Below are 14,379 nucleotides of genomic sequence, written 5' to 3' on the forward strand. Positions count from 1 at the left end.
CAATTCCACAGCCTCCTAGAACATTTCTTTCGCCTCCCCTGGTTCCTGAAGTTCCAGATTTTCCAAAGGAACCATTGCCCTTTGTGTCTGCACCGCCAGCACCAGATACTGGTTTTAGTGAGCCATTGGTGCCACTCCCCCCTGAACCACCCTTCACATCTCCATGATTCTATCGCCATCTAAGGAGCTGACTCCTTTTTGAAATGCAGCAACTAGCCCCCAAGCCATCAACTATGTAGACCATAAGAGTTTTTGACTATCTTAAGAGTTCTGTAATGTCTGTACCCTGGATGATTACACTATGGATGGCAGTCTATAAAGCATAAAGCTTCTACAATCTTTAACCTATCAAAGTGTTCAAAACAAGAAAAAAAAAATTAGCCTTGCTCTAATAAATAACTTTTCTTTTAAAAAAAAAAAAAAAAAACGTAATATATTCTGTAGATGGTGTAGGCCAATGCGAGGTGATGGGAAGTTTTATAGAAGTGTCATGATTGACCTTTCCTGACAATAATTACATATTGCTTCATAATCTTTATAATGCTTAAAAATTAAAACTTGTTGAGAAAGGAATGCTGAATTAAACTTATATGAATGTTCAAAGAAGCATAAACCACGCAAGATGAGCCCAAGTTCTGAACAAATTTGAAATGAAAACAGGGTACGAAGAAAAAAAAAACTGTCTTCAGAAGATTGCATCAACTTGGCCAAAGATGGGAAAGAGGTTCCCCATTTTGGCATTTCTTGACACGGTCCAGGACAATGTCTTGTAGTTCTTTCTCAATATCTTCCATGGGTCGGCAAGCATCAATAATCTGCAATTAAATTAAAGTTCAAAATACAGTCGGTCAATCACATTTTTTCCAACAAAAAAAAATAGCTTAAAATAAGACACACAAAAGCCCAAAGCAATGATTCCTCGTGAATAAATTCGTTGAATATTATTGTTTTGATTTGCTCGCAGATACTTCTGATCATGGATAGGAGGAGATTAGACAAACAGTTACCGAAGGAACTTTCTATCTTGGTTAATTATATCAGAAATTCTCATCCATTAGCTCCGCAGGACCTTATACGGTTGAAATCATCATATGCAAAGTGATGAAACTAACTTTACAAGTTTTTCACATTTCAGCCACCCTCTCTTCTTGGGATAATTTTAATTTATGCTTCCATTTATGAGACCAATTTCAAACAACTCTTGAAACACCTAAATCAAACTGATACCGATGATATTCCAAGCTTTTTTAAAAAACTTATGCTAAGAAACGATATTGGTCCCTATCATCTTACCTTAACCACTCGCACTACTTACACATCCACGAAAAGTCTTTCAAGCCCAACTCCAATTACTATATACATCGTAGGCCTTGGATCTGGGACTACCATCTACTCTCAAAAAAATTAGTAGTAGTTTATCTGTGTTGATTCAATCTCTCCCTCAGCATCTAGGGAGGTGCCTGCACTGTATCATGCCCTTCCTATTTCTATTTGAAGCCCGAAGCCCGTCTATGTTGGAAAATGTTGAATATGCATCTCCCATTGATGAACCAATATTGAGAACAATGATGTTGAGGCAACTCCAGGCGCGCGCCTGAGGCGAGAGGCAAGGCGATCGGAGGCCTGTGGTATGTAGCTGAGGCTTACAGATTTAATGAGGCGCTCGCCTTGTAGCGCCTTGCGCCATCTGAGTAAAATTTAGAATTCTTTCTTTTTTTTAATTATACCATTATAATTTTATAACCTAAGCCCACGTAAAATAGAACCACCAAATCCATGCAACCTAATATTATAATACACAGCCGTCTATACCACGCAAAAGCAAAAATCATTATCGAAAAATGTGTTAGGTCTCTTCCTATTCTCCACGTTTGGGTTAGTTTTTTTTCTTCCAAGTTTGAATTTCTCCTTCTCGCAATACTCTGAGACTTCCAAAAAAAAAAGGAAGAATTTTTCTTCACTTTTCCCATTCAACCTCTTCGACTGCAATTCTGAGGGTAGAAAAAGCAATAGAAAAGGTTAGTTTTTTTTTTCTCCCCATTATCGTTCTTCTCGGCAGATTCTGAGGTGAGTTAAAAAAAACAAAAAAAGAATTCTTTTTTTCCATTATACTTGTTCGCAGTAGATTCTATGTGAGTTTATATAAAAATGAAGCATTTTTATTCAGTTTTCATTCAACTTCTACGGCACACCTTCAACTTATTTTCCAAAAAGGTTGGTTTTTTTATTTTTGTTTTTCAGTATACTAGTTGTTTTTTATATTCAACTTGTTTTAGAAAAAGTTTTTTTTTTTCAATATACTTTTTCTTCAACCAAAAAGGTTGGTTTTTTATTTTTGTTCACTATACTAGTTGTTTTTTATATTCAACTTGTTTTTTAAAAAGATTAGGTTTTTTTTCAGTCTTTTCTTTCAACCAAAAAGGTTGGTTTTTTTTACTTTTGTTTTTCATAATCAACTTGTTTTTGTAGAAAGATTAGTTTTTTTTCCCTGTATATTTCTTTTTCAACCAAAAAGGTTGGATTTTTTATTTTTGTTTTCAGTATACTACTTGTTTTTCATATTCCACTTGTTTTTGAAAAAGATTAGTTTTTTTTAGTATACTTTTTTTTAACAATTCTCAGTGGAAACATTTCTAAAATAGGCTGTTTTTTTTCTTAAGTTTTTTTTGTTTATTTTCATTGTTTTATAATAGGATGAGAGAAGGAGAACAAAAACGAAAACATCCCAATTGGCAATGTCATATTAGAAAACAAAAAAGATACGAACACATGCAAATGTATGTTTTGCAGAAAAAACACAAATTGTGGCATTTGTCGGGCAACACAACACTTAGTTGGTGGAAACCGAAATGCTAAAGCATGCTTGAAGTGTGCAATCAATGTAAGAGAGGAACTAAAGGAGTATCAAATGGACAAAAGCAAAGAGGGAAGAAAGCAATGCCCTCCTTATGATTTGAATATAATTGATGGAGGATGAGATGGAAGTTGGTGGATGTGGATCAAGTACCGCAACATCTAGAAAACGAGCAATTCAATCACAATTGCAAGCAAGTCCACCACGAACTAAGGGAGCAATGGATAAATTTGTGTACCCAAATCCAGCTAAGGTCGTTGATGATAGGAATAGATTAAAGAAGCTAAAGCAATCAACCATCACCAAAAAATACAACAAAGAAGGGAGCAATGCTTTCAATTTATCATATGTTGGATTTATCAAGCAGGTATTCCCTTAAATACAATTCAGTTGAAAAGTTGTCAAATAATGATTGAAGCCATAGGACAATTTGGACCTGGATTGATCCACCATGAACTAAGGGAGCAATGGATAAATTTGTGTATCCAAATCCAGCCAAGGTTGTTGATGATCGGAATAGATTAAAGAAGCTGATGATCGGAATAGATTAAAGAAGCTGAAGCAATCAACCATCGCCAAAAAATACAATAAAGAAGGGAGTGATGCTACAGTTCAATTTATCATATGCTGGATTTATCAAGCAGGTTTCCCTTAAATATAATTCGGTTGAAAAGTTTCCAAATAATGATTGAAATCATAGGACAATTTGGACCTAGGTTAATACCTCCTTATAATGAGGCTAGAGTGACATGCTAAAAAAGGAAGTAGAACATACAAAAAATTTAATGAGTAACCATGATGTTGAATAGAAAAGAAATGGTTGCTCTTTGATGTCGGATGGGTGGACTGATAAAAGAGATAGAACCCTGATAAATTTTTTAGTGCATTCTACTGCTGGGATATTGTTTTTAGAATCGATTGATGCATCTTCATGCATCAAAACTGGAGAAAAAGTATTCGAACGCTTGGATGGTATGGTGGAAAAAACAGGAGAAGAGAATATTGTCCAAGTTGTGACTGATAATACCTCAAACTATATCCTAGTTGGCAAATATTTGGAAGCAAAGCGACAACATTTATATTGGACACCATATGTTGCCCACTGTTTAGATTTGATATTAGAGAACATTGGGAAGATTGATCAGATCAAAAGATGTATTAAAAAGGATGTAGCACTAAGTGATTTATTTATAATCACTTGTAAATACTTAACATGATGAGAAAGTTTACCAATCAACATGAATTGGTGAGACCAGCAATTACACGTTTTGCAACATCGTTTTTTATCCTAGCAAGTATCCACAGGAATAAAGCAAACTTGAAAAAGATGTTTATTTCTGAAAAATGGACGACTTCCAAATGGGCAAAAGATCCAATGGGAAATAGAGAAGTCAACACCGTTTTGATGTCATCCTTTTGGAACTCAGTGGTCTACACTTTAAAGGCATCCGGACCCTTAGTTTGAGTACTTAGATTTGTCGATGGTGATAACCTACAATGGGATATATCTATGAGGCCATGGATAGGGCAAAGGAGGCCATTAAGAGTGGGTTTAATGATAATGAAATGAAGTACAAGTCAATTTAAGAGATCATTGATAGAAGATGGGATTGTCAACTTCATCAACCATTACATGTTGCTGGGTATTATTTGAATCCATCACTTTTCTATGACCGCAAGGATAGAATTGCTCAAGAATTGAAGTCATGAGTGGTTTTCTTAAAGTTGTGCAAAGACTGATACCATCTACTAATGATCAAAATCAATGCATAGTGGAATTAAAGTTATATTCTGAAGCTAAAGGCATGTTTGGCATTGACTTAGTAAGGATAGAATTACTCAAGAATTGAAGTCATGAGTGGTTTTCTTAAAGTTGTGCAAAGACTGATACCATCTACTAGTGATCAAAATCAATGCATAGTGGAATTAAAGTTATATTCTAAAGCTAAAGGCATGTTCGGCATTGACTTAGTAATCAACACAAGGAAAGTTAAGACACCAGTTAAGGACATTTCCTACTACATTAGTAGTGTATATAAGTAAGTATGTTATTTCTAAATCATGTCAAATGTGTGAACAGCATCACAATGAGCACTTTATGGTGGTAATACTGTTTTGCAAAAGTTAGCCATGAGAGTCCTTAATCTGACGTGTAGCGCTTCTAGTATGAGCACGAATGGAGTATTTTCGAATATGTAAGTGATCATTTTGTTTTCTACCTTATTAATTTAAGATTTAACATAAACTTCTAACTCCATATTGGTTAATAAGTTGTAGATTCATACGAAAAAGAGGAACAAGTTGAAACATAAGCGCTTAAATGATCTCGTTTATATAAATTATAATCAAGCACTTAAAGAGCACTTTGATTTAAAGGATCAACTTGATCCAATCTCCTTAGATATATAGACGAGAGTAATGAATACTTGGTCGGAACAATGGATGAAGAAAATAATGAAACTGAAGTTGACAATGAGCTAGTTTTTCATTACGACAACCACACATAGGGAGATGTAGATCGTGCTAGTGGCGTTAGAGAACTCATCACATATACTAGATCAAAAGGAAAGTCAACTGCCTCTGCCTCCACTTCTAGAGTTCAAAAGCAAACACCAACTATACAAGTGGTTAGTGATGAAGATGAGGACGACGATGAAGAGGAATTAGACATTGAGGACAATGGCCAAGGACGAGCAATGGACGAAACCTTATATTTAGATGGGGAAGATGTTGAATTTGACATTTGATCATGTTTTAAATTTTTACTTTTGGAGTTTTGTTAATTTTTATTGATTAGATTACTATTATTAATCTTTGAGACTTTGACATTTGTATATAAACTTATGTTCTACTTCTACATATATTATTTATTTATTTATTAAGCCTCACTTCACTCAGGCGTCGCCTTTTTATCGCCTCTCACATTGAGGCGATCAAAGGACTTGTCACCTTGAGGTGTGCCTTGCACTTTGAAAACACTAACTGAGAAGGCTTAACACTTTCGCAAAGTGACCTCTACTATTGATCTTGTTGATTTTCTGATGCCAAGTGTGGCAATTATCACCCTACCTTTTTAAAGCAGTTTTGACTGAGAGGTGTATGGACAAAATATCTTCTACTGCCTCCAGTAGGATGGATCAAACCAGTTAAAGTGGAATCTTTCAATAAAAAGGATGTAGGAAGAATAAGGTTAATTGGGTAATATTCTAGGATAATTCTCCTTTTATTTCCACTTATAATAAACTCTACAAATGTGAGTTTTTCCCCTCTGGTTGAAATACACTATCATTCTAATAAAAGATTTACAAGCTTGATTCTTGGAGGATTACTCCTTGAAGCTACTTGAGCTACATCAATTTGGTATCAAAGCAACCATCTGGGCCAACATTCAAGCCATGTCAACCAAGTTTGGAAAAAAAGTAACTAAATAATAATTTAGGTGTTGAGCACATGCCCAAGGGGCGAGGAGTGTTCACGTCTAGGCATCCTAGACACATACCACACGCCAGTCTTAAGAGTTTTGGTGTTTCAATGTTTCCAAGATAAATGAAAAACAAGTTACCTCCCATTTAGAATCAACCAAAACTTGATAGCACTTAGCAACTTTGGTCTGGAACTCAATCTGCTCGTATCTCTCACATCCATAACCTCCTCTTTCTGCAGCTGTCTGATCATTCAAAATAACTCTTTATTTACAAAGCAATTATAATACAGATTGGAACATTTTTGAACTTGAGAATTTGTCTGGTTGGTGAGGGTAGTAAATCAAAGTCAAGTTTCATCATTAACATAAAAAATGGCAGCACTCCTAGATAAAGTCATGCAAATAGTATAATCTTTTGATATCATAGATTGTATGAAAAAAAACACTACTCTTGGATATTAATTTTTTGTTCTTATATCCATCAGTCACCAATGACATAATAGAACTTTAAATAAGTCTCTAAAAACATCTGTTCTACCTGAACAACAGCTTATTGTATGCTACAAACCATATATTGATTGAGTTCCATACCAAATTTACAATTGTTCCTACGGTATGTGAAGACATGGTACAAAGTTGCTATATCATCTATGAATTGAAGAGACCGAAACCAAAAATGTCAATATGTAGCTTCAGTACATTTACAAGTTGGAAAAGATGAATCATGATAAACCATCCTAATAAATGCACTTAAAATTGTTCCAGAATGAAATGATATAGTGATTAACTGACCTCTGGAGATATGTCTAGGTACAGTACGAGGTCTGGAGCTAGCAAGCCAACCTCCGGTGCCTGCAAAGGATAAACATAACATCAGCATTTTTTTTTCTTTTCTTTTCTTTTCTTTTTTGGGACACAAACCAACAGGAATATATTGTTTTTTTAAATCAGAAAACAAAATTTTCCATTGAGTAATGACAAGAGACTAATGCTCAAAAGAAAACAAATAAAAAGCATGAATTACGAAGGAGAAAGAAAAGCATCTCACTTGAGACATATATCATAGAAAGAGTAATGATAAAGAATTTGAAAAGGGAACACCATGTAGTGGCTTTCTGTAACACCTAGACTAGGGTACATGATGAGGAGAATTACAAAATAATTAATATATTTTAATTAACATTTAGTTTAGTTGTTAATTAAGATTAATTCATGTTTAATTAGAATAATTAGTTAATTGTCCTATTTTCTTGTAAGGCTATTATAGCCAATTTAAGATTATAATAGGAAGCTTTTGAGTATTAATTTTGAATATAGAATTTTTGTTCTTGAAGAGTTCTCTCATCTGAGGGATGGACTTCCCTTGCTTGGACATGGATTTGGCCTAAAACCTCAAACCCGTTGCATCAGTATATGAATGAACAAAGATCATATCCAAATGAGAGAAATCCTAAGAATATGAAAGAATGGCTAAAAAGGGCTTAAAAGAATTGAACGTTACTACCTATACCAACAAGATCAACATTTTTTTTCAATAGCTGAATTATAAGAACTTCAAAGTTAAGCGTGCTTAGCTTGAGCAATCCTATATTGGGTGATCTCGTGGGAAATTTCCTAGGAAGCATGTAAGTGAAGGCAAAGTATGTTGAAAGGACCCGTGTTGATTTGTGTGGATAATCTTCACTCTTAGAAGCTTTTTAAGACAAACAAGGATGACGTTGCCAAGTCGCAGGAGATGCAGGGGAATGTTAGGGCCATCAGGTGCCCAATCCATATTTTGAATCGAAAAGAGTGATGACTAAAAAATTTGGAAAGGGAACACCACGTAGAGGCTTTTAATCTTGCACATTCAGAAATCAAACTAATTTTTTTAATATATCCGTGAGTGTCCGGACCAACTTACACGCACCTTGACTAATCTCACGGGACAACCCATCTGACCCTACAACATTCGGGTGTCAAGGAAACTTGTAGGACATTAAATCCTAGGTAGGTGCCACCATGGCTTTGACCAACTAAACCATCTATTGAATATTCAATAAAAGCCAACAAGAACAACTTAAGGGCAAGAGGTTGAGAGACTCCTTCCCAAAGGAGCTAATAAGGAGATAAAAATCATCAAAAAGTTGTTACAAAAGAATTTGGTTAATTTGTACACCACCAAGAGGTTGTTTGTTGAACAACAACCAAAAAAGAATCAAAAGAACCAAACTTATCTTCAAAAATCCTATTATTTCTTTCTTCCCAAAAACACCACATTAATCCATAATAAGCTCGGTTTTCAGCTGAACATTTTCACATAAGATGCTTGAGAACACCCACTGGATGTTGAAATACGAAAGGAGCTTGAACCAACACTTTGACGGATAAGAGCAGCTAAGAAAGAATCCTTTTGCAACGAAGAAACAAAAATTAACTCTCTTGATTAACAATTTCACCAAGAACGAACTGGATGAATGTAAAGAACACTGTTTTGAGTCTTCAATAGAGCCAACTTTTTTATTGTAAGAATACTATTGTAAATGTAGAGATAGCAAATAAGTGAGGAAAATGGAGTTTCAAAGGAGAATCCCCAATTCATCTGTTCTGCCAAAAAGGAATATGATTTCCATTTCCCAGTTCAAGGGAGGCAAAGAAATCATACCATTTCCAATTCTTAGAAATGCTGGTCCATGGACTTCTGAGGCTTGACCATACCTTACAGCCGTGTGCCATTCAAATTGAGAATGCCCATGAATGTCCATAATCGCCTCAGGCCCAAGAGCTTTTTCTTGCCCAAGCTTTTCATAGCACACCAAATTTCCTCAAGAGAGGAACAATTAGAGCCTCATTTGCTGTTCTTGAAAATTTGAGACCACCTTCCACCGAAGGTTGGGAGGAATAAATTGCTGACTGGAACCTTCATAGATAAGGAAGAAAAGAGTCAAAGGATTCCATCTTCAATTGCTCTAAAAGTCAATAATGAGGACCCATCGATGGAGCATAATTCTGAAATAAGAAGCTTTCGCTTTTTAGCAGCCAAAAACCGATGAAAGAAGCCGTATTCACATCCACTTCATGCAGACACTGGAGTCTACGTAACTGAATCAAATTTCTTTCTTCAATCAAGTAGAGATCCAATAACTCACCTTTCAAACTAATACCTAAGATACCATTCTTGACTAGTCAGTAGCCCCAATTCTGATTTGGCATCAAAATATGCAATTTCAGAAAATAAGTTCTTCTCCTTATCTTTTTTTTTTTTTTTAAACCTCATATTCAGTAAACCTTTAGTGGATGTTTTCAAATTTCTGAGTTTAGAGGAAATAACAAACCCTGCCCAGCCATAGGATTTATTCTCAAATAATGGCTTTTCAATGAGCTTCATGATCCATAAGCCATGAACTGTAAAACTGGGAAGGTGACTTCCCCCATCCAAAACTACCCGCTTCAAAAAGAAGAGGAAAATAGTCAGAAAAGATACATACCTGCTTTGACACCCTTGAATTTTCAAACACAATATCCCATTCAATGGAAACAAAAAAAAATCTGTCTAACAGAGACTGTACACCATTACCTTCTCTTAACCATACGAATTTTCCACTGGACAAAGAGATTTCCACTAAACCCAGTTCTTCAATAATCTTATTAAACTGCCTCATCCCCTTGGTTTGTCTATGGATAAGGAATCACTAACGAACTCTGACTATTTTGAAATCTCCATCTGCATACTATGGTTCCTTGGGGAAAGAATGGAAAGAACGTAATTCACTTCAAAGACACTTTCACTCATAATCATTTGATTCGTTAATGTTCGAAATCCAACAAACTTTATTTTGTAGAAAAGATACCTTCACCAAGTGAGAATATCCTCCTCTTAATAGCTCAACAACCTCCACTTTGCTTTCATCCCACAAAATTAACAAACAACCCAAGCGACCATAATATTCAATATCAACCCAATTTTCATCTCTTGAACTCCATAATGATTTGATAAATCTTCTATCAAAAAGAGGACTTTTTGGTTACTTTAATACGAACCAACTCATAACAGATATGCAGTAAAAACTTCTTCAACTAACTCTTTTAGAGCTTGGGTCCTTTCTACTGTATTCTCTGTCGAAAGGCAGAGGAAAACCTAGATCACCTTCTCTGGGGTTGTTAGTTTGTGACGTTTGGGTGGATTTACTTTCTGCAAGAGTTTGACGTTCAGACAGTTGGCTAGAGGGATATTCGTGTGACGATCGGGAAGTTCCTCCTCCATCCGCCTTTTAGAGAGAGGTCGTTTGTTGTGGCTTGCTATGGTGTGCGTTGTGAGACATTTAGGGGGAGAGAAACAATAGGATATTCAGAGGTTTGGATAAAGACCCTAGTGAGGTTTGGCCCTTAGTAAGGTTTCATGTGTCGCTTCAATTTTGAAGCTTTTTGTAAGTTTCATTGAATCAAAAAAAGAAAAAACCAACTTACTTTATATTTTCTAAGCTCTTTGGGATTGAATGATTAACTTCCCGAAATTTCAAACCACAAGCCTCAATTAAAGAAGAAAATTACCAGCTGAAAGGGTAATTTTGTCTTGAAAACTTGGCCATCACTTGGGAGAACTTACTTAAACTTTAGATAACAAAACTTAACTTAGATGAATGTTGGAACTAGTAAAGAAAAAGTTTTGACTTCCATATCCCTTGAAAGCACAGATGTGAACAAATTACCAAAGAAAAAACCAAACACATTCCAGGAGATCATATCATTGACTAGAGGCCAAGAACATCATCAAGAGGAAACCAAGAATGATGATTTTTGAAGGCTTGAGGTGACAAGTTGGGAGGAGAGAGAAGAGAGCATTCAAGGGGTCTCTTCAGACTTCAGGAATATATTACTATAACCAAAATCACTTGGGATAGGGAAATGAGAAGGCCCCCTCACAAAATATAGTGAAGCAAAGCCTTCAAACAGGTTTAAAGTTAGGCCATAATTACAAAAAGATTGTGACTTAGACACCACCAAGAAGAAATGAGTTGTTCAAATTACAAAATGGGTGAAATAAAGTATTACATAACTTCCGAATTTTAGCATCCAACATTAGAAAAGTAAATAAAAACAGAGCATTGATGTAAATAAACAAAGGATTCATCCAAATTGTTTATTTGTTTATTACCTTACACCATTCAAAGCCAAGTCCTTTGGCACACGAAAAGGCCACCCCTGAGTAAGAATACCGATCAAGAATAAGAGTGGTTCCACCTTTTAACTTAGTTTCCATTAAGGATCTGCACGGGCATTACAGTAGTTAAACACAAGAAATATACTAGTATATTACATGCAACAAAATGGTTTTGGGTCGCAAGTTTGCAACTACTGTTGCTTGGAACTTCTAAAACTAGGTAATATTTTCATTTTAAAGCTTGCCACTTACTAACAATATAGAAAGCTCCATCATTTTTTGCAGCTGAAAATTTATCAACCTAAGAGATTAATATGCAGGTTGTATAAAGAAAAATTAAAAACCTCTTCTCCCATCGGTTAGCACTGAAAAGAAGATGTATTGTGTGGTCATCCAGCTGTGATTCGTTAGAAAGATAGGAAGATATCATCTGTCCAACATTAGTTGTTCTATCAGGAAACCGCCATAGTTCAACAGAATGGCCAAGTCCTTGTAAGTACTGGACTAATCTACCGGACTGTGTAGTCTTCCCACATCGGTCCAACCCTTCTAGAACCACCAAGGCTCCTCTAGAGTTACTGCTGCAACTTCTGACGACAGAGTTCTGATTAGTTCCCATTTGGATCTTCTGGATAAAATTATTATACGGAACTTTTAGCAGAAAACTCGAGGATATTCTAGTTGTTACTACTCCAAAACTCCTAAATAAGAAAAACAAACATCAGAGAGGTCTTCTATATCAATCATTTTCAAAAGAAATTTGTAAATGATTGTGATTGAAGCAGAAACTATCTTATGCATATTTGATTTTTTAGGGGGAAAAAAATACAGCTTCAAAAAAATTCAAATGTATTTCTACCAACATGTGATAGCCCACAAAAACAAATATATAAGGGAAATTTTCTATTTTTACTCCTACACTTGTCATGTTGTATCAAATTTTTACTCGAAACCATCAAATCGCACCTCAAACTTAGGTGAGTGTTGCAATCTTAACTTTAAACTTTTATAATTTGTCCCATATGATAAGTTTACGTTCCAAATTCCAAAATCTCATGCAATGAAATTGAAAATGAAAGTTTATGGTGAAAAATGATAAACTTGACACTAGGTAAAATTTGAACCTTTCCCATTAAATAAATAATAATTATCAAAAAAATAAACATCATAAATTACACGTAAAACAAGAAATTAATCTTACAATGGCTTATAGAATGTGGAAGCAAGCATGGATCATATCCTGACCTTGAAACTGACTAAAATTGTATGCTCAAAAGCTTTATCCCAAAGTCAATTAACTACCACAAATAGAACTTCCAACTACTACAGATGCAAACGGCCCTGGTCCTCCAATCCAAGCTAAAGTTCCAGCTCACATGAAGGAAGACTGCTAAATTCAACATCATAATCAAAAATGTGAGTAGGTTTCACAAGTAAAAAAAAAAGAAGTAACAAAGGAATGGAAAATGAAATGGCATAACCAAATGAGACATAAGTGATTCCAACCAACTAGATTCGATAGAAGAGAAAATATTTTGGACTATCCCTTGATCTTTCATTTGAAAACATTTTGGAAAAACATGTTAGATATTATATTAAATTTGCCTTCACCCATCAGCTTTTGGATCAATTGGTGATTTAAGATAGTATTAGAGCACGTGGTCCAAGGAGATCTTGTGTTCAAACCCCAAATTATTGTTTCCTCCCCAATTAACATTTCCACTTGTTGGGTCTTCTTAATATTTCAAGCCCACAAGTGAAGGAGAGGGTTAGATATTATATTAAATTTATTTTCACCCATCAATTTAAGCTTTTTGGTCAATTGGTGATTTAAAACAAAACAAAAAAGAGTAGAACAGTAATAATAAGAAATTTTCAAAGTTTTGAAATTCATTTTCTTATACAACTCTTTGCAAAACTTTCTAAAGTAACCTATCAAACTTTCAAAAAATCGAAACTTCAATTAAAACTTTGTTGGAAACGGTTCTTTCAAGACCAAAATCATTCGATCACACAAGCTTTCAAAACCAAAGGTTTCGATTGAACAAATCTTTCATTTAACCAAGACTTTCAAACTAAAACTCTCAATTTAAAACTATTAGTCCCTCAACATTTTAGAGGAACATAACTTTCGAAGACTTTTAATAAACGAAAACTTCCAAAACTTCCAGTTCCATTAAGATAAAACGTTCGATCAATCAATACTTTCAATTCAAATAGTATTTCCAATCTATCAACATTTCCAAATATCAGAGTAACGATTGATTAATGTTTTGGACAAGTAACCACTCGTCCGTAACATTAATAAATCGTTTATTCCATCATAAATGTCGATTAGAAACCGGATATATATGCTTACGCAGCTGCCGTGAATCAGAAGACGCCGCCAAACTCAGGATGGTACCGTAGGCCTGAAATCGCCGGAACAAGGACTGTTAGTAAAGCCGTTTGTACGTCCTCGGAGGCTGTTCAGAGAGCGTCCGCGGCTGTGAGGGTGAGGGTGAGGAAGAGAAGAGGGTTCCTTTTCTTATAGTTTTTCTCCCTACTTTATTTTACTCTATTTTTCCAATATTTTCTTTTAAGGGACTATTTTTCCAATCTTAAAAGTTAAAACTTAAAATGCCTATATTTGGTAGAAATTTTGAAAAATGATTAAATGAAAACAAATTTGTATTATTATAAATATTATGATAATAGATATTAATTAGACGTCCATATTTAATATTCATTAACAATGTGTTATGCCTTCATTTCTCAAAGTGTTGTCCATGTGTTTAAACATTACACATTATTAGTGTCTAGTTAATCTTTCCTCTACTTGTCAAATTAAATCCATGAAAATTTGAGGAAGTAGAGATTTTAGAGAAATTTCTTATTTTATATTGTTGGAGGAGAAATTTCGGACCAACCATGGATCGTCACGTCTAAATTAATGACGGAATCTTTCCTCTACTTGTCAAA

The 14,379-nt window shown here is 34.8% G+C and overlaps 1 protein-coding gene and 1 pseudogene across 12 annotated transcripts; one reads left to right on the plus strand and one right to left on the minus strand.

The window, feature by feature from the left end:
• Positions 1–450: 450 nt before the first annotated feature.
• Positions 451–13,988, minus strand: ZEU1 (P-loop containing nucleoside triphosphate hydrolases superfamily protein). 11 transcript variants are annotated; one of them, XM_039028843.2, is made up of 7 exons: positions 13,778–13,988; positions 12,620–12,805; positions 11,763–12,008; positions 11,413–11,524; positions 7,071–7,130; positions 6,417–6,521; positions 451–815 (listed from the first exon to the last, which is right to left on the minus strand). In XM_039028843.2, the coding sequence occupies exons 2-7, from the start codon at positions 12,646–12,648 to the stop codon at positions 699–701; spliced, it is 669 nt and encodes a 222-aa protein (XP_038884771.1). In that variant the 5' UTR covers positions 12,649–12,805; positions 13,778–13,988; the 3' UTR covers positions 451–698. The 11 variants fall into 11 exon arrangements, with proteins under 11 accessions (XP_038884771.1, XP_038884755.1, XP_038884749.1 ...); XM_039028827.2 differs by having other exon boundaries at positions 11,763–12,046; XM_039028821.2 differs by having other exon boundaries at positions 11,763–12,119; positions 12,664–12,805; positions 13,778–13,967.
• Positions 2,967–6,224, plus strand: LOC150038881 (uncharacterized; annotated as a pseudogene). The gene is made up of 2 exons (XR_016526789.1): positions 2,967–3,221; positions 3,375–6,224. The product of XR_016526789.1 is annotated as an uncharacterized LOC150038881 (transcript).
• Positions 13,989–14,379: the final 391 nt, after the last annotated feature.

Source organism: Benincasa hispida, chromosome 1 (assembly GCF_027475165.1).
Source record: "Benincasa hispida cultivar pf3 chromosome 1, pf3_genome.v1.1, whole genome shotgun sequence".
Classification (NCBI taxonomy): domain Eukaryota; kingdom Viridiplantae; phylum Streptophyta; class Magnoliopsida; order Cucurbitales; family Cucurbitaceae; genus Benincasa; species Benincasa hispida.